General features: G+C 54.4%; 8 protein-coding genes across 8 annotated transcripts; 3 read left to right on the top strand and 5 right to left on the bottom strand.

Annotated features, from left to right (window-relative positions):
- Nucleotides 1-1,145: 1,145 nt before the first annotated feature.
- On the bottom strand, nucleotides 1,146-2,391 carry J3D65DRAFT_555272 (uncharacterized protein; the record flags this gene model as incomplete). Its single annotated transcript, XM_066797221.1, has 5 exons — nucleotides 1,146-1,219; nucleotides 1,300-1,682; nucleotides 1,751-2,078; nucleotides 2,191-2,222; nucleotides 2,285-2,391. The coding sequence occupies 5 exons, from the start codon at nucleotides 2,389-2,391 to the stop codon at nucleotides 1,146-1,148; spliced, it is 924 nt and encodes a 307-aa protein (XP_066654463.1).
- Nucleotides 2,392-2,815: 424 nt separating this feature from the next.
- Nucleotides 2,816-4,307, top strand: J3D65DRAFT_400817 (uncharacterized protein). The gene is made up of 2 exons (XM_066795924.1): nucleotides 2,816-2,869; nucleotides 3,123-4,307. Exon 2 carries the CDS (start codon nucleotides 3,184-3,186, stop codon nucleotides 4,168-4,170), a length of 987 nt encoding a protein of 328 aa, XP_066654462.1. The 5' UTR covers nucleotides 2,816-2,869; nucleotides 3,123-3,183; the 3' UTR covers nucleotides 4,171-4,307.
- Nucleotides 4,308-5,433: 1,126 nt separating this feature from the next.
- J3D65DRAFT_627209 (uncharacterized protein) lies at nucleotides 5,434-7,661 on the bottom strand. The gene is made up of 2 exons (XM_066800521.1): nucleotides 7,608-7,661; nucleotides 5,434-7,528 (listed from the first exon to the last, which is right to left on the bottom strand). The coding sequence occupies exon 2, from the start codon at nucleotides 7,469-7,471 to the stop codon at nucleotides 5,789-5,791; it is 1,683 nt and encodes a 560-aa protein (XP_066654461.1). The 5' UTR covers nucleotides 7,472-7,528; nucleotides 7,608-7,661; the 3' UTR covers nucleotides 5,434-5,788.
- A 2,972-nt stretch (nucleotides 7,662-10,633) lies between these two features.
- J3D65DRAFT_554204 (aldehyde dehydrogenase, allergen Cla h 10) lies at nucleotides 10,634-12,543 on the bottom strand (the record flags this gene model as incomplete). The annotated part of the gene is made up of 6 exons (XM_066797170.1): nucleotides 10,634-10,846; nucleotides 11,037-11,111; nucleotides 11,185-11,335; nucleotides 11,385-11,974; nucleotides 12,026-12,425; nucleotides 12,485-12,543. 6 exons carry the CDS (start codon nucleotides 12,541-12,543, stop codon nucleotides 10,634-10,636), a joined length of 1,488 nt encoding a protein of 495 aa, XP_066654460.1.
- Nucleotides 12,544-13,648: 1,105 nt separating this feature from the next.
- J3D65DRAFT_668490 (uncharacterized protein) lies at nucleotides 13,649-15,595 on the bottom strand (the record flags this gene model as incomplete). Its single annotated transcript, XM_066803123.1, has 6 exons — nucleotides 13,649-13,672; nucleotides 13,736-13,997; nucleotides 14,046-14,116; nucleotides 14,167-14,331; nucleotides 15,285-15,314; nucleotides 15,365-15,595. The coding sequence occupies 6 exons, from the start codon at nucleotides 15,593-15,595 to the stop codon at nucleotides 13,649-13,651; spliced, it is 783 nt and encodes a 260-aa protein (XP_066654459.1).
- Nucleotides 15,596-16,105: 510 nt separating this feature from the next.
- J3D65DRAFT_627190 (uncharacterized protein) lies at nucleotides 16,106-19,800 on the top strand. Its single transcript, XM_066800520.1, has 6 exons — nucleotides 16,106-16,188; nucleotides 16,240-16,311; nucleotides 16,361-16,660; nucleotides 16,709-17,344; nucleotides 17,397-17,630; nucleotides 17,684-19,800. The coding sequence occupies exons 1-6, from the start codon at nucleotides 16,174-16,176 to the stop codon at nucleotides 19,352-19,354; spliced, it is 2,928 nt and encodes a 975-aa protein (XP_066654458.1). The 5' UTR covers nucleotides 16,106-16,173; the 3' UTR covers nucleotides 19,355-19,800.
- A 1,039-nt stretch (nucleotides 19,801-20,839) lies between these two features.
- On the top strand, nucleotides 20,840-21,662 carry J3D65DRAFT_603807 (uncharacterized protein; the record flags this gene model as incomplete). Its single annotated transcript, XM_066798233.1, has 4 exons — nucleotides 20,840-20,969; nucleotides 21,036-21,469; nucleotides 21,523-21,577; nucleotides 21,631-21,662. 4 exons carry the CDS (start codon nucleotides 20,840-20,842, stop codon nucleotides 21,660-21,662), a joined length of 651 nt encoding a protein of 216 aa, XP_066654457.1.
- Nucleotides 21,663-23,728: 2,066 nt separating this feature from the next.
- Nucleotides 23,729-25,292, bottom strand: J3D65DRAFT_627183 (complex I intermediate-associated protein 30-domain-containing protein). Its single transcript, XM_066800519.1, has 6 exons — nucleotides 25,220-25,292; nucleotides 25,104-25,164; nucleotides 24,869-25,046; nucleotides 24,568-24,814; nucleotides 24,229-24,505; nucleotides 23,729-24,176 (listed from the first exon to the last, which is right to left on the bottom strand). Exons 1-6 carry the CDS (start codon nucleotides 25,261-25,263, stop codon nucleotides 24,054-24,056), a joined length of 930 nt encoding a protein of 309 aa, XP_066654456.1. The 5' UTR covers nucleotides 25,264-25,292; the 3' UTR covers nucleotides 23,729-24,053.
- Nucleotides 25,293-25,420: the final 128 nt, after the last annotated feature.

Raw genomic sequence — 25,420 nt, 5'->3', positions numbered from 1 at the left:
GTTAGCTGCATGTTTACTTTGCGGACGAACGGCCTAGCTTGGTGGCTAGCTGCTAGGTAAGGTAGCTGGGTCGCTTCATGGCTAGGGAGGTGACGAGGTTGGGTTGGTTTTGGAACTAACCGGCTACTTCGGCGATGGCCAGCTGTATGGACATATACGTGGTATGCCGCGATGTGGCGAGAACGTCGCTGTTGGATGTAGGTGCTTGATGGCTTGCTTCGTGGATGGACTGCACTTCCTCCTTCTACCTAGGCAAGGGGGCCAGAGCAGGTATGTATGTATGTATGTATGTATGTAGGGAGGTGGGTGGGTCGATATACCAGGTTGGCAGCTGAGGGTCAACTTGTCAACCTGTCTGTCGCCTGCTCGCACGGCGGCGTAGCGTCGTGCTGAGGGTAGGCAGATATGTGGATAGGTAGTAGGTACCCAAGTAGTACATAAGGTAGGCACGCAACTAGGCACTCACGATGCGCGAACCCAAGTAACCAACCTCCCTCTTTTTCCTCGCCCGCTAAGTGACTCGCCTCGCCGGGCATACCTATACACCACCACCTCTACTTACTTACGCGGCATGACGAAACCGCGGGGTAGCGTTCTAGTTTGGTAGCATTTTCTTTCCTTGTGCAACAAATGAAGTAGTTATGCTGCTTACTGGCCTGCTCATCTACATACACGGTCCATGTATGGACAAGTTCGAAGAGCTTTTATCTGGGTATCCATCACGGTGTTTGATTTCTATTTCACTGACTTGTCTTTCCGTCCCCCGCCTTTCCGGTTGCCCCTCTTCCATTATGCGAGGTTGGGGGTCCAGGTACTTGCTGCGCCAAGGCATTCAGAAATGGACGGACTGGTTGACGGACTGGTTTGCCTGCCCGTTCGCCGGACTGTTGCCCTGCATCGCGAGTAAACGTAGCAGCTCTGACCGGTGGAATGGGCAGAATTTGAGATAATGCTCCCGGCTAGGTCGACAACCGCAGTTAGGGGTGGTTGGAGAGGTAGGTTTGGATACGGAAAGACGTTGCAGGCTTTCATCATCATCATTCTCATGTCGCGTGGCTTGCACTGTACAAAATGTGATTCTCTTGGTCAACTTCTTCTTCTTTTCGCCGTTTCCCACACTCACCTCTTTTCCCTCTCCACAACCCCTATGCTAGCTTGCCTGGCACAAAGGGATGCCCAGCACTCAGGCCCCCGTCCACCGCCCAAGCCTGCCCGTTGACTGTTTTGGAGTCAGCAAACGTGCATACATACGACAGCCAAGACGGTTTCACCCCTGTCCAACCGGGAACCAAAACTCACCGTAGCTAGCCTCATCACTGGCCAAAAACAAGACGACGCGGGCGACCTCGTCGGCGACGGCGCCGCGCTGCAGCGGGTTCAGCTGGCCGATGCGGCGCTGGGTGCCGCGGGCGCGGGCCATGTCGTACATGGGCTTGGTCATGCCGGTTTCGATGACGCCGGGGCAGATGGCGTTGCAGCGCACGCCCGAGCCCGTCAGCTGGAAGGCGGCCGTCTGCATGATGGACATGACGGCCGCCTTGGAGGCCGAGTAGTCGGTGGCCCCCGCGTTGGAGCGCAGCCCGGCCACCGACGCCGTCGACACAATCGACCCCAACGGGTACGGCTTGCTGGTCGACGTGACCGTCATGGCTTTGGCCGCGTACTTGGCTGCCAGGAAGACGCTGGACGCTGCGTATTAGAACTGCAATGATCGGCCGGGAGGAGATGAGGGATAGGTATGTAGCCGTACCTGAGAGCATTGACGCGCATCGAGTTCATGAAGCTCTCGCCCTCTGTCTCAAACAGGTGCTCCCCGTGGGCGATGCCGGCGTTGGCAAACATGACGTCCAGCCTTCCATACTTTTTCAGCGCCTCTTCGACGACGCTCTTGACCGACGCCTCGTCGGCGGCGTCGAACCGGCGGGCGTGCACCTCGACGTCTGGATACAGTGCCTTCAGCTCTCGCTTATGCGTGTCGAGGTGGTCGCCGCTAAAGTCGCACAGGAACACTGCTTTTGCGCCGTTCTGGGCAAACTGGTGCGCCGTGGCCCGTCCGATGCCCAGGGCGCTGTTTGCACCTGCGCAGAAGCAATTTGGATTAGCAAGCCGTTGTCTTGGTTTTGCGCGCACGTGTGTCGTTTTGTTGGTTGGAAGAAGGCTTGGCCCCCTTGCCGTCCTGGTAGCACGCACCGGTAATGATGGCTACTTTGCCCTTGAGCCGTCTTGGTTTTGAAAATGAATTAGCAGGCTTGTACGAGACAGGAAGTTCTCGAGGACAACTCACGGTCCTACCGAGTCATCGGCGATACGTTGAATCTTGGGGATACCTTCGAAGGTGCCTGGGTCTGGTGGCGCTAACGAGAGTTCCTTGCTCTTGGGAAGGGTCGGCATGTCTTTGCGCTTTGCACTCATGGTGGCAACCCTTGGACAATTGGAAAAGAAATTCTATCTGTTGTCAAGGCAATGGAGGCGTGTGTTGTCAATGGGGACCGGATGGTCAAGATGATGTTGCGGGGAAGTCGACCTCGGCACAGGCCTCTGAGGCGAGGATCTGTTCGCTTACCTGGCTGGCACCATCATGCATCATGGCCTCTTACACTCTCTCGACGACCGACTCCGGTTGTTGATTATTCACTGCCCCCTCTCCGCTGTCCTATCCTGTGCAGTCGCCGAGTCGCTCTGGCCGTTGCAAGTCGCACGCGCGACACCATCATGGGTGCGGATGCAACAACCCCCGTTTCAAAGCGTCGACCGTTGCACCTGACGTTTGCAAAACGCAAAAACGCAGATGACGGCTTCGACTGACAGGCTAGGCTGTGTGACTGGAGCAGTTGGACATGACCAGTCCTTCGCGTGGGCCTAGTTGACGGTGGGTAGTTCAAAGGTTTGTTTCCTTTTCAGTGCCTGTGCCGTCTTCATCGTTGCTGCCCAGACAGACACCAAGACAGTCGACGCACCCCTGCATCAGCTTCTCAGGTCAGCCCCCTGGCCGACAATCCAATGTCGCCCTCACTCCCATTCCCACTGATTAAAGCTCTGCGCTCCCTCAATCTGCGCCGGCCTGCCGTCGACCTCCCTCACTGCGACCCTTTTCCAATTTCTGACCCCGTCGGAGCACAAAGCCAAGATCGAAACCTAAACATTCGCAAATCAACCGACCAACCACGCACCCCACGTGCTGCCATGGCCGACACGCTCTCTCTCTCTACCACGGCCGCCGCAAACCCTGAAAAGGACCATCCTGGCATGTTCGACAGCAGACCTAGCTTCAAACGCGCCCACTCGAAGCCCTCGCCCACTCCAGCTGCAGCTCGCCCGGATCAGCTTCTCCAAGTGCCCGAGAAACAGGCCTCGAGCATCTCCGGAACCGACATCATGGACCAATTCACCCCCTTCCTCATCTCCAAAAGCTGTCATGTCTTCATGCTCAACAGCACGCTGCACCCGGGCGGACAAGCGACCAAAGCCGCCGTCTCCGCCGTCCTCAGCGCCATGCAGTCTATGCTGGCATCCCCGACATCTCCCTCACTCTCCGCCCTCGAAGAAACCTACAGCTCTTGCGCCTCGGCAGCCTCCGCCAACGGCCAGCCCTGGCCTGCGTATCAAAAGCACCTCTTCGGCGCGACCTTGCGCAAGTTCGGCCCAGAACCCGCCGAAGACCAGCTCGACTCGTGGTTCCGCCTCTACAAGAAGACGTACTACACGCATCTGTTGCCGCCGAGGGGACTGTTGGCCCTGTTCCGCACACTGATGCGCACGGGAGCCAAGGTCATCGTTGCCGTTGAGCCCGAAATGAGTCGCGACCAGGCGGCGTGGGCCATCGAGCACCTGTATCTGTCCAACTTTGTCGACGCGATGACGGTGGTGGGAAGCAGCGAGCGAGACGCCGAGACAGGGCAGACGCCGTTTGCAGACACGCTGGCGCGGTTGGGCGTCGGGCGCGAAGAGGCGGTGCTGTACTGCGGCGAGGAGAGCGACTGCGAGTTCGCGCGCAAAGAGGAGGTGGATGCGGTGCTGGTCGACGTGGATGCAGATGAGAATGGTGTGCGTTGGGATGGAGAGGGAAGCAAATGGCGCGTGGCAGGCTTCCTCCCCGTCCGCGAGGCGATACGCCGGTCCATGCCAGACGACATGCAGCGTGACAGGAGCGTGGATTCGGCACGCATGTGAGCGCCAACCCACCATCCAACCACCTCGACCCATCCAACCACGCAACTAAATCAAGAAAAAACTACCGCACCGCTTGCCGTCGCGCGGCTTCGGCGGAACGGGACCACGCGGGCGAGCGGAACTGCTTGGCTGCTAGGTACCTCGATGTCTCGCTCGTCTTGTCCCTTCAGGCGTGCAGGTGCACGCTCCGCGCTAAGCTTGACACCTTTAGCTCAGGCATCTCTCACACACAAGGAACCTCCGCAACTACAGTACTCTACGACATCTGTAAACCATGATGACACCATTCCCCGTGCGCAACGCACGCACGAGGCACCAACCAACCTTTCTCCGGTCCGCGGCGCGGCACCCCACACGTCAACAAGCAGCCGGCGGTGGACCGTCCGTGTCCGCATCTTCCCCCCAGTTTTTTATCTCCTCCCCCGTGTTCCTGGATCCCCACCCACCGCGCTGCGTCCGAGCGCCGTGCGCTCTCTGGTTGATTCGAAATACCAAGCACTTCCCCTTCCTTTCTTCTCTCTACGTTACTCGCCTCCGATACTCCTCTTGCCTACGTACCGGTACTCCCACTTCCCCCTTACCTGTCCCCACCTGTCCCCCTCCCCCTTCAAATCAAAACCATCCTCGATTGATCTTTACTGCGACGGCGTTTGGCGGACTAGCAGGCGGATAGGCGAATCCGGTTGACTTCAGATTGCGTGTGTGTGCTTTTCTGATGTGTCTGTCGCTTGGTCTTGTTTTGTTCTGCTGCTGTGCTGTGTCCCAACTTTTCTTTTTGCTTTCTCTGTATTGTACCATACTCAGGCATCAAATTGTGTTTTGCCAATGTCTTCTCCGTTGTGCCACTCCGCTGCTGATGCTGCGACTACTGCTGAACTGCTCACGTTTCTTTGTACCCAGTCTCCAGGCATTATTCCATTCTTCTCTTTCCCCGCTATACAAAAGCCGCGTGCTTTTACCCCCTCCCCCTTCCTTCGCGTTTTCCTGTTCTTCCAGTGCATTGTTTGTCTCCCCATTGCTGTGCTAGCTCATCGAATATCAAGGCGGCGACCGCAACGTATAGATAGACGGGAAATAGAGCAAAGAGAGGATTAGAGTTCTACTGGAGCTGCTGCGGCTGCTACTCATCACCGACTCAGACCGCCAATGTGGAGAGTGGGAAGGAGGTGTCATTGGAACTTTCTTACGTCTGAACAGAGATTGATGGCTCTAGACCTTTCTGTACTTGAACCCAGCATCCAGCTACACCGCCGTCCAAAGCCCTCCATCCACGCCCCCACAACCCCAAGTCTTCTTTCCGCCCACCCCCCTCTCCAACCACCCGAGAGAGGGAAACCTCTGATGACACCACATCAAGTAAAGACAGGTTGAGCTCATCTTGGCATTTCCCTCCAAATCCACAGAGGAAGAGAAGGGAGAAGGTTCCACCTGGCACGATCGTGGACGTGTGAGCATCATTCGCCGAGCTGATTTTTTCACGTGGTTTACTCCACGATTGGAATGCGTCCAATGACTGTGACTGGTGAAAGGTACAAAGGGTTTAGGGGTACAATCGCCAGAGACGTGCGCGGTCAATCAGGCATGACGGCTGCCCGTAGCGGAGACGCGTGGTGGGCGGCTACTTGTGCTTCTTGCTCTTCTTTTTTCCGTGGGTCTTCTCAGTCTTCTTATTTCCTTCTTTTGCGGGAGTCTTGATTGTGACGACGGCAACTTTCTTTGGCTTCTTCTCCGCCTTTTGCTCCGCCTCTCTTTTGGACTTTTTCGCTGCGACTTTAGGTCTCGAATCTTGAACCTTGAGCTTCTTCGGCTTTGGTGGGTTGGATTCGTCGTCACTGCTTTCTGAATCGCTGCTGTCACTGCTGTTCGACTCGGGAACTCTCTTGATGGGTTGCTTGGCCTTGGTCAGCTTTGGTGGCGTGGGTTCATCATCACTGCTTTCCGATTCGCTACTGTCACTGCTGTCCGACTCGGGAGCTCTCTTGATGGGTTGCTTGGCCTTGGTCGGCTTTGGTGGCATGGGTTTGTCGTCACTGCTTTCTGAATCGCTGCTATTACTACTATCCGACTTGGGTGCTCTCTTGATGGGTTGCTTGGCTTTGGTCGGCTTTGGTGGCGGGAGTTCGTCGTCGCTGCTGTATGAATCGCTGCTGTGACTGCTGTCCGACTCGGGCTTTCTCTTGATGGGCTGCTTGGTCTTGGTCATGGCCTGCGACTTCCGCTTGACAGGCTGACTCTCTTTTCCGGATTTACGTCTCTTAGGCTCTTGGTCCTCCAGCTCGTCCTCGCTTTCATGCTTGCGCTTGTTGGTACGCTGGACCATCTTCGCTTCGGACCGCTTGGCCTTAGGACTTGGCTTTGTTGTCTTCCTCTTGCGTTCACGCCGCAACGTGGACAGGCCATCGTCATCCTCCTTGTCCAGGCGCCTGCGCTTGGCCTTTGGGACGGCTTTCGGAGAGTCCCTTTCCTCCTCATCTTCGCTTTCCGACGTGTAATCGGTGCCCCAATCTGTAGAATCATTTCCTGGGGACTGTCGTTGCTTGGCAATATTGTGGTCCGTGGGCGTTGGCTGCACCATCGACTCTTCGATCGAACGAGTGACAGAAGTCTGTGGCGATGGGCGCACGGGAAGCTGGAATTGTCGGCCAGCCCCGAATCTAGCGTAGAAATTGAGAGCACCCTCAGGTCCATCTCTTTCATAGAAGAACTTCAAGGTTTCCGCGTACAGACTGTTGTCATGTTGAGTCTGGCCCTGTGGTCCCTGGAGGCCTGGAAGAGTCTGTGGTTGCGGCGACTGGATCTGGGCACGTGGCTCTGTGTGAGGCTCCGCTCGAGCCTCAGGATTGCCTTCTTTCGCCGCATAGAAGGCGTCTCTTTGCGCCCTGATGGTGCGAGCCTCGAAGCAATTGATCCTGATGGTGTGAAAAGAGCAGCAATGATGGCAGAATGGGGTTTTGCATGCCCCTTTGTGGACGTATCCGCATTGACTGCATTGCTTCTCAGAGCTTTGATCGTCTGCCGTGCTTTTTCCAATGTTGTTTCCTTCAATCTTCCTTGTCGCATTGGCGGCCATTCCAATGTCGTTTCCCTCAGTCTTGCTTGTCGTATTGGCGGCCATTGCAACGTCATTTCCCTCCGTCTTGTCTGTCGCATTGGCGCTGCCTTCATCTTGCTGTGGAAATTGCTGGATGCTAGTTTGTCGAGCGGCTTCTCTTTCGGCCCTTTGGTTGGCAGCTTTGGCGCAGGATGTTTTCTTGCCGTGGATGGAACCGCACTTGTGACACTGTTTGACATTGCATGGCATTTTCTTGTGGCCTCCTCCACAGCGATCGCAGACATTTTTGGTCTTATGTTTTCCAGCCTGCTCGTTCCAGGTATTGTTAGTCTCTGCGTACGGTTTGAAACTTGCTAACGTTGAAGGCCAGTGGTGGCTCACTTACTTGATTCTGAGTCTGCTGTCGACGTGCAGCCCTGATCTGATGCGGGAAGAGCTGAGCTGCTTGCTGTTGGGGAGCATCCGTTGACGCCGCAGCGTGTTCTCTTTTAGCTCGCACCGATCCAGCTTCGAAACAATTCACATTAGCGAGATGGTAGAGACGACATCGTCGGCATTCTTCGGCTTGGCAATCTTCGGTCTTGTGGTCATTGGCGCATCGGCCACAATACTGCAACTTGCTTTGCTCGGCGCTGTGGCCGGTAGTCTTCATTCAAACGTCAGCACATGTCCACTTTGACTGTATCATACTACACCAGGAGACTGCTCAACTTGTTGCGGAAACAATTGACTGACCTTCGACTCTTCTCGAGCGATTGCACGCTGTGTTCGGGGACTTGGAGCTGGCGGGGCTTCTTGACGGACGGGAGCCAGTTCCAGTTCATATGTAAGTTGGTCATCATCCTCAACCTTGATTTTGGGCAAGTTTGGATCGGTTGAATAGACGCAATGATCCGGATATGGATCTCGGCCGCGATGACGATCCTCTCCGCGACGTGCCGCGTGATCGTGCTGGCTTTCCCTGTGTTCGCGCATTTCGCCAGGACGAGCAGTGCGCGAAGCTCTCGAGGGGTGAACATATGGATGGCCAAAGACAGGCGGATCCATGGGTGGAGGTTTCATGGGCAGGCTGTGAAAGTTTGCGGTGGAAAATCTTGGGCGAGCAAAATCATCTTTGTGAGCTGAAGGTGCTGCGGCATGGCCCACGCGCCGGGTCTCATCTTCAAGAGGAGCAGAGATTTTCGAAACATTTGGGTGACTGGGCCTTGCTTCTCCGTGAGCGGCGGTCTCCGTGGGAGAACCAGCACACTTTGGTTCAGAAGTTGGTGTACCTGCACAATGCTTAGGGATCTCTGCGTCTTCTCCCTGACTGGCAGCCTCTTGAGATGGACCCGCAATGCGAGCCAGAGCGGTTTGGGCTATAGTGCGTTGAATATCAGTAGACCTGTCCTGTGCCGAGGATGTCAAGCTGGGCGCAGCCCGAGTCGGGCGAAACGAGCCTATGTCAGGTGGCCCAGGCGCCGATTGAGCGGGCTTGGGGAAGGTAGGTCTAGCTGAAGCTTCAGGCAAACCGGAAGGCTGCGTGGCCTGTTTGCCGTGAGCAAGCTTAGCAGGACTGTAAGCACTCGCTTTCGACCCTCCTCCCGGGTCTTGAGCAGTAGCTTGCAGCTTCCATCTCTCGGCACGGGGCTCTGTAGGTGGTTTCCTGGGTGTCATGTTCGTGGACCTTCTCGCTGTTTCGATGTTGTCGTGTGTGCCTGCTGATTCCACTTCTTTGAGCTGAAGCTGGCAAGCGCGGGTGCAAGGAGAAGACGAACCCGAAGGCGAATACGAAACGTTTGCCGTTGAAAGCGGCAGTCGTAAGGGAGAAGGTGGAGAGAAAAGAAGAGGGAGCGAGGTGCGAGGTTGCAGACGCGTCTGTTTACCACCACGACGGCGGCGGGCGGGCGGCGCTCGACTGTCCGTTGGAAGGAGCAGATGGGCGACTCGGCGCGCGACGACGTGGAAGGGACGCGCCTTCCTGCTTTGCTGGCCACAGCTTACATGTACACTACACGCACGGCATCCCGAGAAAAACAATATCGCCATCTTCTTGGGCGTCCAAGAGCAGTACGGAGACTTGAAAGGGATGACTGCTAGTTGATCGCACAACTACCATCCTCCAGAGAGGCCATGGCTTTTTTTCTTTTCTTTCTTTTCTTCTTTCCTTGCTCTTTTCAATTGCCAAAGGAAAGTACGATACCTACTTGAAGCCTACGAGTTGAGGCCATTTGGCTCTAAGGTCAAAAGAGCCGGCATGTCCATCTCTCCGATAGAGCATCGCATTCGAAGTCCAACCTTCGAGGTCTATGGTCAGACCACCATGGTCGCGGAGCTGCGAAAAGATCATTGGGAGGCTTGATGAGCACTTCTTGATGCCACCAATCGAAGACTTTGCCCCAAAAATACGAATTACCGTTGAACGACAAGCTGACACAACATCAGCAGGCTTTCTTGACCTTCATCACCGCCAACCAAAGGCTGGCGAGCAGAGCAAGCCGCGCCAGCGCAACTACCGTCCAAAATCCCCCGGCTGCATCCTCGCCACCACGCTCAAGAAGGCTCAGTCTCCGATCGCGCTCCGCGCAGACAGCGAGGCCGAACAAGCACGCCACGCTCTCTCGGGGGTGGCGTTGGCGGTGTCGTGATAGCCCGGTCCAAGATGACCCGAAGCAAGTCTTCGCTGCCATCTACAGCGAGGCCGTGTCTCGTCAAAAGAGCTTGAATTGGACTGGCTCGCGGCACATTCGTCCCGTAGATGGTGGAATAATGATGCCGTTCCTTGACGACGTCGTGCGTGGGTTGCAGATCGAAATCGTCACGAAGCAAGGGACCAAGACATCACGGTGCCGTCCTTCCGACCGGAGCCGAGTCGAAGAAGAAACAAGACTCGCGATAAAGGAATGGAGAGCGCGGAGTCTCAAAGAGGAAAGGAAATATTAGGGCGGGCTATTGTGGGCAGTGGTGACAAGAAAGAGAAGGCTGGAAACTGTAGGCTTTTCGGTCAAGCTTTTGGTTGACGTTTGGATTTGGCGCTTGGCTCGTTACAGGCTAGCTTCCGAAGCGGGTAGAGGGCTCGGGTTCGGATGCGGCAGAAGGAAGAGCCGTCTTCCGAGGGACAGAAACCAAAAGCACTTCACGCGTGTCTGCTTTATGCAAGGCCCAATGAAAGCAGAAAGCTTGTGAATATTTACAGATACTAGGTTAACTTGGCTTCAGCTGCCGGGAATCCCCACAGTCTCGTCTCCCGCAAGACATAGCTGGCTCATTGGCCTATTGCTCACTTCCATTCGTGATCTGAACATTTCATATGCAAGCCATCATGAGAGATCTTCTCGTTGGTCCGATGTTCAACTTTTCCCTTGTCAACTTGCTCTCTTAACTGCTCTTCCCCACCACGAACAAACTCAAAGCCCCACACACTTGGGCAATCTAGAATATCGAACCGGCCAGTCTGATGTTGACGGTCTTGGTTTGCGTGTAGTTTGCAAGAGCCTCCTCGCCGAGCTCACGGCCAATACCGCTCTCCTTGTAGCCACCGAAGGGCAGGGCGTGGTGCAGTTGGTTGTAGTTGTTCACCCAAACAGTGCCGGCGCGAAGGTCGTTTGACACGCGAATGGCAGTGTTGAGGTCCTTGGTGTGGACCTGCAAAGGATGCGTCAGTAATGGTACAGGGACAATGGAGAGCAGGGGAGAGGGGTGATGGGACAGAGCCTCGGGGTAATGCAACCCGAACCGCTAGCGGAGCACAGATGGTCCGGAGCTGCGCACGTTTGCGGAGGTGGCGGGTGGGGAACCAAAAAAAGGTATTATTGGTTGAAGCTGGGGAACTTACAGCTGCAGCCAATCCGTAGTTCGAGTCGTTGCCGATCCGGACAGCCTCGTCTGCGTCCTTGAACTTTGAAATCGTCTGTTACGTTTGAGTTAGTTAAGTCATCAAGAGTGGAGGTTCAGTTCCGCTGATGGGGCTGGGGAAAACGCACCACCACGGGGCCAAAAATCTCCTCGTTGCCTATCCTCGCGTCGTCTGGTACGTTGGAGAAGATGGTCGGCTCGATGAAGTATCCCTTGTCGCCCTTGCGCTTTCCACCAGTCTCAAGAGTTGCTCCCGATTGCTTGCCGTGCTCAATGTACCTATCTCAAAGTTAGCAGAGTACAGCTACTGCAAGAGCGGACGGCGTACTCCATGATACGGTCAAACTGCAACTGAGAGACCTGAGGTCCTTGGAAAGTGTTAGCATCGAAGGGGTTGCCAACGACGTTCTGGGTAGCGCGCTCCTTGAAGCGAGCCAAGAACTTGTCGTAAATGCTCTCCTGGACGTAGATGCGAGAACCAGCACAGCAGCACTGGCCGTGGTTGAAGAAAATGCCAAAGTTGGCCCACGAAATGGCATCGTCAATGTCGGCATCCGCGAAGATGATGTTCGGGCTCTTGCCACCAAGCTCAAGTGTCACTTTCTTCAGGTTGGAGCCCGCGGCAGCCTTCAGGATTTGACGGCCAATAAGCGTTGAGCCAGTGAAGGCGACCTTGTCAATGTCCATGTGCGAAGCAATGGCCGCACCAGCAATCCTGCCGAGGCCAGTGATGTTGTTAATAACACCAGGGGGAAAGCCCGCCTCCTTGATCAGAGTCGAAGCGACAAGCGCGGAAAGTGGAGTCTGTTCAGCCGTCTTCATAACAATGGTGTTGCCGGTGGCAACGGCAGGGCCAATCTTCCATGCCCACATGAGCAGAGGAAAGTTCCACGGGATAATTTGACCGCAAACGCCAATCTAGCATGCCAATTAGGCAGGGCTACACGGTCGATTGAGTGTACAACTTACCGGCTCCTTCTTAACGTAGGCGAAGACGTCATTGTTGGTGTGGACAACCTTGCCCTCGACCTTGTCTGCCCAACCTCCGTAGTATCTCAGGGTGGAAGCTGCCATGTTGACGTCGACCTTGGCCATGGACAAGGCCTTGCCGTTGTCCAACGATTCCACCGCAGCAAGCTTGTCGGCATTCTTCTCGAAGAGCTCGCCGAGCTTCACGAGAAGCCTTCCACGGTTCTCGGGGGTGACGTGTCTCCACTCGCCCTCAAAGGCCTTGCGGGCAGCGGAAACGGCAATGTCGACATCCTTCTCAGTGGCCTCGTGTACGGAGCAGATGAGTTCTTCCGTGGAGGGGTTGATGACCTCGATGGTCTTGCCGTCGACGCCCTTGACAAACTCGTTGTTGATGAAGCTGTAGCAGAGGCAACGTCAGCTCCGGAGGGGCGCATCAGGCAGCGCGGGCACACTTACAGGCCTGTTGGCTGCTCGTACTTGCCGGTGGACGGCGTCGAGAGAGTGGTAGAAGTCATTGTGAAACGTGGGAGAAACGGGGTATCTTGGAAACAAAGAGAAGAGAGGAGTGAGGAGTGGCTGAGGGAATGCACGCGGGGTAGATGAGATCTTTAAGTAATGGACTGGCAAAGGAAGCACCCCACAAGGGCCGGGCGGCCATCTTGTCGGTGGCGCTTGACGGTACCGGGCTAGGTTGGTTGGACTCGGGTTGAGGGATGGATGGATGGCGAGAGGGGCCCTCGGGCTGAGGGCGGGGTAACTGCTGCGAATCAGCTTCTGGCCTCGACGCGCCGTTACTTATCGCGCAAACCTCCATGGTCGTTCATCCTAGACGCCTTGGGCGATCCAGGTCCACCTCTTTGTTCATTATGCGCAGCTCAACCGCCCCGTTGTGCACGCCTCAACAGCGAGGCCCTGCCCCAGGCCCCATGAGAGCACCCCAGGAGCCCCACCGCCGCCTCGCCAGCCATCTTCCCTTCGAGCGAGCGCCCGAGCAGGGGGTTCCAAGGTCCTTCACCCGGTCACCGAGGTAGACGAGCTGGATCAGGCAATTAAATTACTCAGCACCTTTCGGTTTTGTCGTGCCCGCCTTGGCCTGTCGCCGTGTGGTGCTCTCTTGATCCTCAACTCCGCGTCCCCACAGCCGCGTCTGGGGCTGGGGAGTCCAAGCTCGAGCTCGCCCCACACCACGGCCTTTACGCCGCCGCCTTTGTTGTGCGGTGTGGGCTGTGTTCTCCTTTCAACGTCACACATGACGCACCCACTCATGCCATCGTGTCCATCACCTCTGCTGCCAAGCATCGTCACAAGGCGCGTGCCTGGCGCGTGCCTTTCTCGGTGTGGGTTGCCAATTTCCTTTTGGAATTTTCTGCTCGTCTCTATGTATGCGCAAACTTCGATTTCGTCCGTGTGGAAGACCAATCCGTCGCCGAGAATAAAGGGGTTTGTTGGAGAAACAGGAAAAGGAAAGGCAGTTCCCAGCCGGGCGAAGAAAGCATTCTGATCGTCGAGCGCCCAAGTCATTTTACAAGGAGAAAAGGGAAGCACCGGTGTGCACCGGTAGCAATGAATAAGGTAAACGTCAGGCCTCGGGCTAGACCTGCGTTGAGTGATCTCAATTTGTCATTTCCTCGCCCGGTCTTCAAGCTGTGTCCATTCACTGTCCTTGTTGTCAGTTTGGCATATTGAACCCTTTGGCGTACAACTCACCATAACCTCATCCTCCATGCCGGTATCGCCTCCATTGGCAATGGCCTGAACAGCGCCTCCGTTGGTCGCCATGGCAGTGTCGCCGTCCGCAGCGGCAGGGTTGGAGCCATCAAAGTAGTCTTGCATTTCCGCATCAAGCTCCTCTGCCGTCTTGGGCTTCGCGCGGTTGGCGTTCCTACCGCGACGCTTCTTGCCTGCTTTCGCAGCAGCCGGCTTGGCAGTCGCTGGCTTTGGCTGAGCCTTCGCGGCCGCCTTTGGTTGCCTGTAGCGTTGTTAGTTAAGATCAACAAATCTTCAAGGTTGCACTTACTGAACGCGCTCAGAAAGCGACTTGGCCGGAGCCGGAGCGGGGACCTCTGAAGCTCCAAGAATGACTTCAACCTGAGAATGGTCAGTGAGTCCGCTGTCTCCATATCCTTCGCAGAACTAACCTTCATCGGCCTGTTGTCGACTTTGATTCCGTTGTACTTGGCAGCAGCCTGTGCCGCCGCGCCAGCTTGGGAGAAGATGACTGTGGCAACTCCGCGGCTCTGGCCATTGGGGCCGTAGGTCAAGAGAACCTTCTTGACGGGTCCAACGGATTTGCTGAAGTACTCCTATGAAGAACGATGTGATTAGTCGGGAATCACCACAAAAGTTTCGAGTCCCAGAAGATCTTTGAGCGCAAAGAAGGTGCACGGCTTCTCGACACCGTCGCGACCAGACGGCGGTCCCAAGAGGAATATCAATAACAACATCAGTTCAGCGAGCCAGCAGTGAAAGTTAGTAAGCGGGAGAGCCAAAGTCGTAAGCCAAGCCTTCGGCAAGCTGTCTAAATCCCGGGAAAGTGGTCCACGCCATGCATGGCCACCCAGCCATCGGTTGCTCACTCAGATCTCTTCGACAAGGTTTGTAGACCCTTGAATCAGTGCCGGATTCCTCGGTTGCGACCCGATAGGGCATCCATAAACGCCTTGGTGGTCTCGGTATAAAGACAGTCCGTCGGACGGCGTCGGACGGAATAGACCAGTCGCCAGCTAGTATCAGCCCGTCGCAGCCGGTCGAGTCGCGCACCGGTTTGTTCCAGTCGAAAGAGTCGTGCAAGTTCCTGAACAGGACGATATTTGCCGCGAGTGGACCCTTCCGAATTCCAGGATGGTGCTGTGCTGTTCACTGCTGCTCGCTGACACCAATGCTGTCAAAGACAGTTTCAAAGTCCAAGTCGTGAATGGGAGTCACCAGTAGAGGTGGGTCCCTTGACCACCACTCTTAACCATCTGCATCTCTCTAGCTGGGCTGCTTGCCAGGCAGTCAATCATGCTGGAGTAGATGTAACACAGAACGGTGCAACAGGGATCAATCTCGCTCTCTGCATCAGGCAATTTGAAATGCGAGCAAGAGAATGCAAGAGATCTGCCTTGTTGGAGTGAGGTCGGCCAGCGTGTGCGAGCGGTATCTGAAAAACTTCCACGTGCCCCCCGGAGGTTCTCAAAGAAGATGCGAGGATCGTGCGTCTCAAAAGGAACGGCGATAGGAGTCCAAGGCTAAGCGGCCTTCGCGCTCAACATACCTTAATCTGAGCTTCATCGACATCATGAGGCTGTAGCGAGTTAGAAGGTGTTGACTTTGTTTGAGGCGGAATACACGTACCAAGTTGCTGACAAGGATCTTGCTGTCGCCAGAGCCTCTCGCAGATGGTCCAGTGGGAATGGGCTGCGTGGTGGGCTTGGAAACCTTGGTCTTCTTCTTCACTCCTCCAACGGGAGCAGCGCTGGCAGCAGGCTTTCCGCCGACGGAGCGGCGAACACCCTTGGCGCGAACATTCTTGCGGCGGTTGGCCTTGAGGATGTCGTCGAGAGACTGGTTGAGTTTGTCGGCCATTTTTGAGCGACGGTGTGGTTGTGTCGGGCGTTTGAGATCGGGCGATGGAAGGCTGAAGCCTGAACAGAAGTAGAGGGTTGCAGAAGCTGGCTAAGCTTCAAGCAAGAGTAGAGAAGGAGCAGCTGGCAGTGGGAGATGGCTTTGGAAAGACCTGTCCTCAAGAACGGGATGCAGGAGGCGCGACAAGCCGGAAGACGGGCGGCGGCTGGTTCCAGGCGTTGGGCGGACGTGCAAGACGCGGCAACAAGGAACAAGTGGCGAGCAACACAGCGGCAGAGTTGGGGTAAGCTGTAGTCGCGAAAGGTTGGTGGCGGTTAATGGCGAGATGGTTTGAGCGGTGGTGGTGAGGAAGAGCGAGGGCGACGAGGCGCTGGACAGGTCGACAGCGCAGGGCAGACTGTCAGGTCGCGCTACCGTGCACGGACTTCATTCCTCTTGGCAAAACATCCGTAGGTCAGCCGAGATAAGATTAGATCTCAAGCAGCTCGGACCAAGCCTGCATGTCACCGCAACCAAGCTCCCCACGACCAAAGCTGCCACCATCCACAAGCTCCTACAGCAGATTATGTGCTGTGAAAATGGCGCTTCCAGGGGTATTACTTTGCATCTCATCATTCCGATTGGCTCTGGGCTGACTGTCGCAGTGGAAATCTTTCAAGTTCTTTGATGTCTCTCAAGTCCAGCTTCCCGACGATGAGAGCTCGTCGCTCTTCGAGGTACCCCGATCCGTGTCGATGCGCAAGAGGCCAACCTGACGTATCATAGAGGGGGAATATAACCGCTGTTGCTTCTGGGTCCGAGAATGTTTTTCTGGGCAGTGCAGATGGCGTCGTTCGCATCATATCGAGTGCCTTCAAGGTTGTCCGCTCGTTCCAGGCCCACGAAACTGGCGCCATCACGCACATAAAGCAAGTCGAGGGTACCCCATTGCTGGTCACGATAGCAGAGGACTTGCCCAGTGAGCCGACTTTAAAAGTGTGGGCGCTCGACAAATTAGAGAAGAAGACTGGCATTCCCCGATGCCAATCAACTCTGACCATTCACAATGGTCGCAAACCCTTTCCTGTCAGTGTCTCGATACCCCGAATAACTCTCTTTACTGATGTGGAGCAGATTTCCGCATTCGCCGCCATGGAAGACCTCTCTCAACTCGCCGTTGGCTTCGCGAACGGTGCTGTCACGGTCGTAAGAGGTGACTTGATACACGACCGCGGGGCGCGGCAACGCACTGTTTTCGAGACCGAAGAGCCAATCACCGGGATTGCTTTCAGCGAGGGGAACATTACGACGCTCTACATTGCCACCACCGGCAGAATCTCGACGCTCGTGATATCGGGAAGGGGCCAAGGACAACCCGCCCGGTCTCTGGACGAGCAAGGTTGTGGAATTGGCTGCATGACTGTTGAGAAAACTACTGGGGATGTTATCGTGGCCCGTGACGATGCCATAGCAACCTACCGGTTGAATGGCAAGGGGCCACAGTTTGCATACGAAGGTCCCAAGAAGAACATTGCTACTTACAAAGAGTACATTGCGGTCGTATCGCCTCCTAAAGCCAATACTATCACGAGAAATCCGACTATGCGCGCCTTTGGGAGCAGCCAAGTCGATGACTTCTTTTCGACCTCAAACTTTACGTTGCTGAACCCTGAGTTGCACATCATCGCGCACCAAGAAGCCCTCTCTGCTCAAGTGCAGACCGTCTTCGTGGAATGGGGTGATCTGTTTCTCCTCACGTCGGATGGCAAGGTAAGACACCGACATTTTCGGTGGGAAAAAACGAACCGCTGACATGTTTCAGCTCTACAGGTACCATGAAAAGGCGCTGCAGCAAAGACTCGAATTGACCTATCAACGAAATCTGTATCCCCTAGCCATCAACATGGCACAACGAGCCGGAGTAGACCCTGCACAGATGAACATCATTTTGAGGAAGTACGGTGATCACCTTTATCAGAAGGGTGACTACGATACTGCGATGCAGATGTACCTTAAAGCCATCGACAATACCGAGCCCTCTCAGGTTATTCGAAAGGTAGGACTCGATCGAAAGCTTCATGTTCTTGGTCCAATGCTTATAACTCGTAGTTTCTCGACTCTCAACGCATACACAACCTCATTGAATATCTGGAGGAACTCCACGAACATCAAAGGGCAACTCCAGACCATACGACCTTGCTCTTGAATTGCTACGCCAAACTCAAGGATGTAGAGAAACTCGAGAATTTCATCAAATCACCCGGAGACCCGAAATTCGATCTCGATACTGCAATCTCTATGTGCCGCCAAGGTGGATATTACGACCAAGCTGCTTACTTGGCTCGAAAACACAACGAGCACGAGCTCGTCGTGGACATCTTGATTGAGGATTCAAAGAAGTATGCCGAGGCTTTGGCATACATTTGGCGGCTTGAACCTGAGCAAGCTTTCCAGAATTTTCTTAAGTACGCAACGGTCCTGCTCGAACATTGTCCAAGGGATACAACACAGATCTTCATCGATTACTACACGGGAAGTTTCCGGCCTAAGAAAGACGCCGTCATTCTCCAAAATGCTCCAGCTTCATCCGGAGGAATCGGTATAGCAACTTCTGCGGTCCAAAATCTCGCCGCGCTACTTCCGCTGCCCTACATGAACGCCAGCAGCATTCAATCACCCGGCGCAGGGGATCAAAAAACCACTGCAAGTCAAGCTCAAATTATAGAAACCACAAATGACGAGACTCCCATCGAGTACGATGTTCCAAAGCCGCGTACAGCCTTTTCCTCTTTCGTGGACCATCCAGACGAGTTCATCGTGTTCCTCGAAGCATGCATCGACTCCCCGGGCTTGAGCGATGAAGATAAGGGTGATCTCTACACCACTCTGTTTGAGATGTACCTGCATACAGCGGCCAGCAAAAAGGGCAGTGAAAAGCAAGATTGGGAGAATAAGGCCAAGCAATTGGTGGAACGCAAGATTGTTTCCATTGACAGTTCAAACGTCCTTCTCCTCTCCGAGCTCACCAACTTCAGAGATGGTACTATCCTCGTTCGAGAACAACAAGGGCTTCGAGCCGACATTTTCCGCGCGTATACTGCTGCCAAGGATACATCTGGTGCCATCAAAGCGCTCCGCAAATACGGCCCTGAGGAGCCCTCATTGTACCCCGCTGCACTGGCATATTTCACTTCCTCTCCTGACATTCTCGAGGAAGCGGGTGACGAGTTGGACATCGTACTTCGCAAGATCGATGAGGACGGTCTCATGGCGCCTCTCCAAGTCATTCAAACCCTCAGCAGCAACGGAGTTGCCACCATGGGCATGATCAAGAGATACCTGGCCACAACAATTGAGCGCGAACGCGCAGATATCTCCACGAACCGGAAAATGATCGCAACCTTTGCGTCAGATACAGCGGCAAAACGTGTCGAGCTCGACGCGTTGAATACCAAGCCTCTTGCATTTACCGCAGCCCGCTGTCAGAGCTGTGGTGCCGGACTTGATCATCCGACGGTACATTTCATGTGCAACCATTCATTCCACCAAAGATGCTTGAACGTGGACTCCGAACGTGACGTTGAGGACCCCATAAGCAAAGTCGAGTGTCCCAAGTGTGCTCCGCAAAATGCGACAATACGAGCAATCAAGAAAGCACAAGAGGAAAGTGCAGATAGGCATGATATCTTCTTGGACGCATTGTCTAGGAGTAGGGATAAATTTGGGACAGTGAGCGAGTGGTTTGGCAGAGGGGTAATGAGTGCCGGGTCCTCCGAATGAAAGTAGATCCATGGATCTTGCTCTCCCACTGTACTCAAGGCACGTCGCACGCTATCTCCTTCTTTGTTCATACCTTCTCAGAAATCATTTTGAAGCCCTTGGTCAGCTCACGTCAACAAGGTGAGGTGATGGATCAGATGCGGTGCATCAGTGGACTTGCGCGCGCGGATTCAAGTCAAACATGCATCTTGACTTTTCCTTGTGCTGGCCAAGAACTTACTTCTGGCGCGCTTGAATCTCAGTCTGGACCTACACGGCCGTCATGACTCTCGGGGAACGTCCGCAGTACGCGAGAACTGTGTTCGCGCCCCATGTTGGCTTCCAACTAATGGCCTGTAGCTTAAAGGGACCGAAGAGGTTATCTTTGATCAAGCTAGATTTTCATGCTTACTCTGCGCCAACTACTATGAAGCTTTGAAAAGGTCGATATGCATACCAGACCTGAGACTCTTTGCAGCACTGACTTCCTCTTCACCAATCAATTTTGCTCGCCAACGTTGACGCTTGGGCTCTCCCTTCCTCGCGAGTCCCGGGGATTCGTACTCTACCTATGAACACGAGTTTTCAAGGCCGCCGCACTCCCGATCCTCATCCACATGCACAGGGCCGCTTCGTCATCCCTGGGTCTTGGAATTTCTACCCAGCTGAGCGCCAAGCTGACAGCATACTGCAAAGCAAAAGCAGGGAGTCAGGAATACGCACCTGGTAGTGGATCAGGGCTAAAATTAACACAAGGTTAGGCCGAAGCATCGTACATTTAACTTCACGAGCCAGGCTTCGCATCCAATGGCCAGTCGAAGGCTGCAAGCAAAGAGACAAATTTCTGCTAAGCAACCGCGGGTAAGCCTGCCGTTGCCCCTTTGGCCAATTATGCTCTTGAGTTCACTGTACAAAGTTGGAGGTCGTCTGCCTGAATGACATATACCCGTTCGTCGCTGGAGCTTCGCGGATCCAACCCTGCTAGCACTCCCGGAGCTCCCGACTTGGGTATCTGGGCAGTGACGGCCGGAGAGCTGGTTACCCCCAGCACCCACCAGCCACGGTCGCCGACCTTTCCCATTGGTGGTATTCATTCGCTAGGCCGAAAGCTCTCGCGAATCGTGAACACGAGCGCCTCCTTCAACATCCAACCAACTGTACTCAATCGTCGGATCTCTGCGCCGCAGTCAGTTTGAGCTGTCCAGATCGAAGAGCTGACCGTCCGAAACGGCTCTTGGACAAATAACTGGCGGTGGGACTCCCTCGACCTTTTTATCCAGAGTTGTGGTGGCTCAGTTACTCATGTTATTAAACGGCTGCCAAGAGCCAAATGAGAGGCATTGCCTTACACGCCGTATTATCCTTAATCTTGGCTATGGGGGCACGTGCTGTATGCCGTATAATGTCTGCATGGGTTCAACTTAAGAACTTGACTTTCCCCCCTCATTACTGACTACAAAGATCTTGCGCGATAATTGTCGAGCAACCGTCTATTCAGTTGACATAATGGTACTGAAAGCAACAACAGCGCTGCTTGCGTTTGCCACGTTGTTCGCAGGGGCAGCTGCTTCCCCTGTCCAGATCGCGAGCGGCGGTCCGGAGGAAGAGACCTTCTATGTTTGGTCGGACACATCACGTACGTATTCCTTGTCCCACTCTTGATGGACGATGGAGAACAATTTTGCTGAACATACACCATCAGGATGCGACCAAGCCAATCCGCTCGAAGTTAGGCTCAGAGACAATACGAAAAAAGACGCCAAGGGAGTTGTCGACCAGAACCAGCCTGACATCGTGGGCCAACAGTTGCCATCAGGCGAAGTGTTGTACACTCTCAAAGCACCCTTCGATGGCAGCTACGTTGTCTCCCCCAAAAGAGGCCAGACGTATGCTCCTCCCGAAGTCCAGATCGAGTTGTTTCCAAAGGGCCAGAAGCCTGCGGGCAAGGCGACGTATAAACCTGGCTTGATCCCCGCCGAATTCGACAGAATTGGTTGGACCCCCGACCCGAACGTCAAGGACCAGAAGGTTCTCAAGCCCAGCCTGGACTCTGAAGCCCAAATCGGTCAAGCGAAACAGGGCAAAGAAGACTTCATCACGACCGACACTTTTGGCGATTCGCTCTGGTTTGTTTGGGTATGTTGAAAGTGATTGTTAATGCCAAGGAAACATCTGCTGACTTCGTCAAGTGTTCGGGCGAGCAAGGAAGGCTCCTCGAAACTTCTCTGCGTACGAGGCTGTCGGGTGAGTACCGCTACGGTTTGCATAGAGAAGCCTTTCACTGATGTTTGATGCAGAGAAACCACCGACACAGAACACCGGCGGTTGATAGGTTGACTGGCGAGCATTGCGAGTTTCAGCCTGCAGTTGACGCCAAATGTATAATCGAAATTGTATCGTTTCCCCATCCGGAATCAATATCGCGTCTTTGTCCCCATCATTTGGAACGTTCACGCATCGACGTTGTGATTCGTTGCGCGGCCCAAATTTCTTGACTTGGGGGGATTTCTCATCCTGCATTTAACCTAAACTTAACCCCACCATTTAGCAGCGCTGGGTAGTTGCCGTCTGATCTCATTTAACCTCAACTCAGGCTTTTTGCCGCGCACGACCATCATTGCGGCAATTTGCGCACCGAAAACCTACTCGGATTCGGATCGGGACTTTCGCTCATTCCAAAGCCCGATAGAATTCACCTCGTTAACACACCCTGCATTTGAAACTTGACATCTCTGCTCTCTCTGCAATCTAATGACGGTTTGGCATCAAAGAACGTGTACAGGTGAGATCGAAACCGACAACGACCGGCACTGGATCAGATTCCAACAGAAGAACCACTCCAAACCATCGACACAATTCAAAGAAGGATCTCTCAGAGCAGGCAGACACGAGTTCCCCGGAAATAAGCGAAAGTTTACTGCTCCCTTCCTCCGCTCTGCACCACACCACGCTGCAGTAAAACCAGGACAGACCAGCTCCGGCGTCACAGGTATGGGACTACCGGTGAGCTGGTGCATGGGTTTTTGAGGCTCTCACTGCATATACGACTGCACGCGAACCGATGGTGTGGACTTTTGTCCTGTTGGCCTCACGTCGCCTGCGCCTGCCTGGATCCTCCAAAAAGCCCGCGACGGGCATGAGAACCACACTCCAGGGTGTTTTGGTGGGTATCACAGATGTAAAGTTCAAAAGCAAGTGTGGGATTCCGTTGGTCATCAGGCTTCCCTTTCCTCAGGGCTACACGGACAAATGAGGGGTTTTGATGACTCTGGCGCCTAGAGCTGGGCGCCAGCTGGACGGGGTCTGCAGAGGCAGAAGAAAGGACTTGCGCACAGCTGGGGTGTATTCGTAAGAGGATGAATCTTGGTGGTGCTCGCTTGGAGCAGTCTGGGGTCAGTGGTAGACGTTGAGGGTGTGCTGTCTGACTTTCCAGGTGCGGTTGAGGCGTCTCGCACGCTTCACCTTACCCGTTCGGGCAAGTAATTCCAACAAGCTGGGATAAGTGGCCACCCTCTAGACCTTGAAGTGCCTTGGTTGTGATGGTGGGCCCCATTTGGTGTGCACGGCAGCCTCCTGTGTTGGAGGCTTGCGGGTCAGTGGAGGAGTCCGGTATCTGGTACACCTTTGGTTGTTCAGGGGCAAAGTTGGGTATCCTGCCAGTATGCCCAAGATACGAAGACGGACACGCCGCGCCGTCGGCAATCGGCCATCTCCGGTCCATAACCAACAGACCTATTGTTTCCGAACAAGTCCTGGGTCAGATCTTTTCCAGTGACCCGGTCTCTGGCGTCGATGAACAACTCCGCTGATACGGGACGTGGCACTGCTAGCGCACCTCCTCTGCGAGAGTCTCGCCGGATGGGCTTGGCGATTATGCCTGGACACACACTCTCGGGTGTGGTGCTTGGGCTGTTACGCATTCCGATTCGAGCCCTCTTGCCTGTGTCGCTCGTTGTCACCGCTCCTTGGGATCACTGCCTGGGAAAGCCGAGATTGCAGCATCTCGAATTTCCCTAAAACCCGGCAATGCATGTTGCCGGATGGACTACTGAGGTTGATTGACGAGAGACCTCTCGTGACCGCCTTGTACAAGTCATCTGGACCCCCCTGTCTCAGCCATCGCCGGCGGCTCTTTCCTGGCCGAAACTCCAGCCTTCCGTCTGCCAAAGACCTGAAAATTGCTATGTCCAAGACTCTCGGGTGTGGGTGGCATGGGCTCGGCCAAGTGGAAGTTGAATGGGATTTCCCAGCAGCCACCAAGGCGTTGGATTTGCGCCATCCAGCTCCTAGGATGCTTTTGTCCCCAAGATTTCGAGCGTGAGGATCACCAGACGTGGCTTGAGGAGCATCAGTGACGGTTAGCATCGGCAGCGTCAAACTGAAGGGCTTGGGGCAGCGTCAGACTAGAGCGCAACATGTAGGACAACTTCCCATTCGAAAATTCCGATTAGCTAAAGGAGTGATTACTTTCCACTTACAAATTCGCCAGACTTGCTTCTTCCCGAAGGATTCTGCAAGCGAAGCGAACCGCTGTTTTTCTTTTGATACGCTCCGAGCGCCACTGCAGTGTGCAGCATGCAAACTGCTTTTTCCCTTCTCATTGGAACACTTCGCCATGTGCAAGCTTCCCCTGTCCTGCAACGTCGATCCCACGAGGGCCTGAAAGTAAGCAAGAAGGAGCACAAGCACGAGTCGAGGCGTTGGCGGGCACGAGCATTTCCTACTTGCAGTTGCCCGGGTGAAGAACCCACAGCGCCAGCATCATGGCGCCGACGACGTACAAGATTTTGTATGTTGACGGAGTGGCTCTGGCGGCGGACGGAGTTTGCCCACCCGGGGTTTTCTTTTGAAAGTCGGTTAGCAGGAATTAGGTAATTGGCTGTGGAATCACGCACCTTGTCTCCTGACGAGACGTCACCACAGTAAAGGGCTTCCTCCTGCTTCTCGAGATCACGGTCGGGTGGACTCATGCACTTGCTATCTCCAGCAGGCTGCGCAGTCAGAATCTCCACTTGCTCTTTGGAATCGGAACCCGAAATTTCCACGACTTGTGACCTCTCCTGTGCGTAGTCAGATCCCGAGTTTGTACTCGGACGATCTTCGTGCTTCACTTTGACTGCCGCAATAGATTTCAAGAGGAGAGAAAAGTCACCCTCTTGTCCACCGAAGAAGCTGTGCCTCAGATTAATATGGAAATGTAGTGCGCAAATTGATCAGAATGGTTTTTCACCTACCTCCTAATCATTATTCCGAATCTCTTGATGTTTTTCAAATCAATCTTCGGCGCGTTGCGGTCCTCGCGGCCCCTGTAGGTAGCCCGAAATTCGTTCCAGGGGATGAAAAGCGCGATTGTCTGGTTGCGTCCGACACTGCTGTCCGTGAAATCAAAGTCAAACTCGTATGAGATAGTCGATTGCTCCCGTCCAGTATCTGGGTCCCGAGGAAGGAGTTGGTTCTTGATGTTGAACGTGTATTTCTTGTCTAATGCTCAAGATCAGTAAAGGTGCAGCTGGACTGGGTCAGACATGTCTTTACCATCGGTATCCGCGTTGTTGACTACTTCAATTTGGATTCCGTCATAACCCTCAAGGTTCCAAGTCTGATCCTCGCCCACTGTGCGTTGACTTGCGAAGCCGGCACCTCCAAGGGTCTTGATGTCGAGATTGCCATAAAACCGGGCAACATCGTATGGAGGAGAGGTTCCCAAATGAGACTAGTGCGACACAATTACTCTCAATTCAGAATGGATTGATGGCGCTGTGTGACCTACGATAGAACGTCCGCCCCGGACGCGATCGTCGCTCGACGTCCAGTCCGACGAATTCCAAGCGCTGTGAGCATTCAGTCAGTTTGTTCCAAAACGTCCCACTTCGCCAGATTACTTACAGCTTGCCGCCAAAGATTGGAAGTGATTCTGCGGAGAGTTTCATTTTGAGATGTTGGAGTTGTTGTTCGAAATGCAACACGGGACAATGATGTAAACTCTGAGGACCTGTACGCGCTTGGGCCTCAGGCGCTAGCCCGTATAGTAACACAATACCTGATTTTCCGGCAAGCGCGCTATTTCTAGCCAATCACAAATGATAT

The sequence above is a fragment of the Phyllosticta citribraziliensis genome, assembly GCF_038025025.1.
Source record: "Phyllosticta citribraziliensis strain CPC 17464 chromosome Unknown J3D65scaffold_7, whole genome shotgun sequence".
Taxonomy (NCBI): Eukaryota; Fungi; Ascomycota; class Dothideomycetes; order Botryosphaeriales; family Phyllostictaceae; genus Phyllosticta; species Phyllosticta citribraziliensis.
The sequence above is the reverse complement of the archived record's forward strand: the minus strand, read 5'-3'. Positions and strand labels throughout refer to the sequence as shown.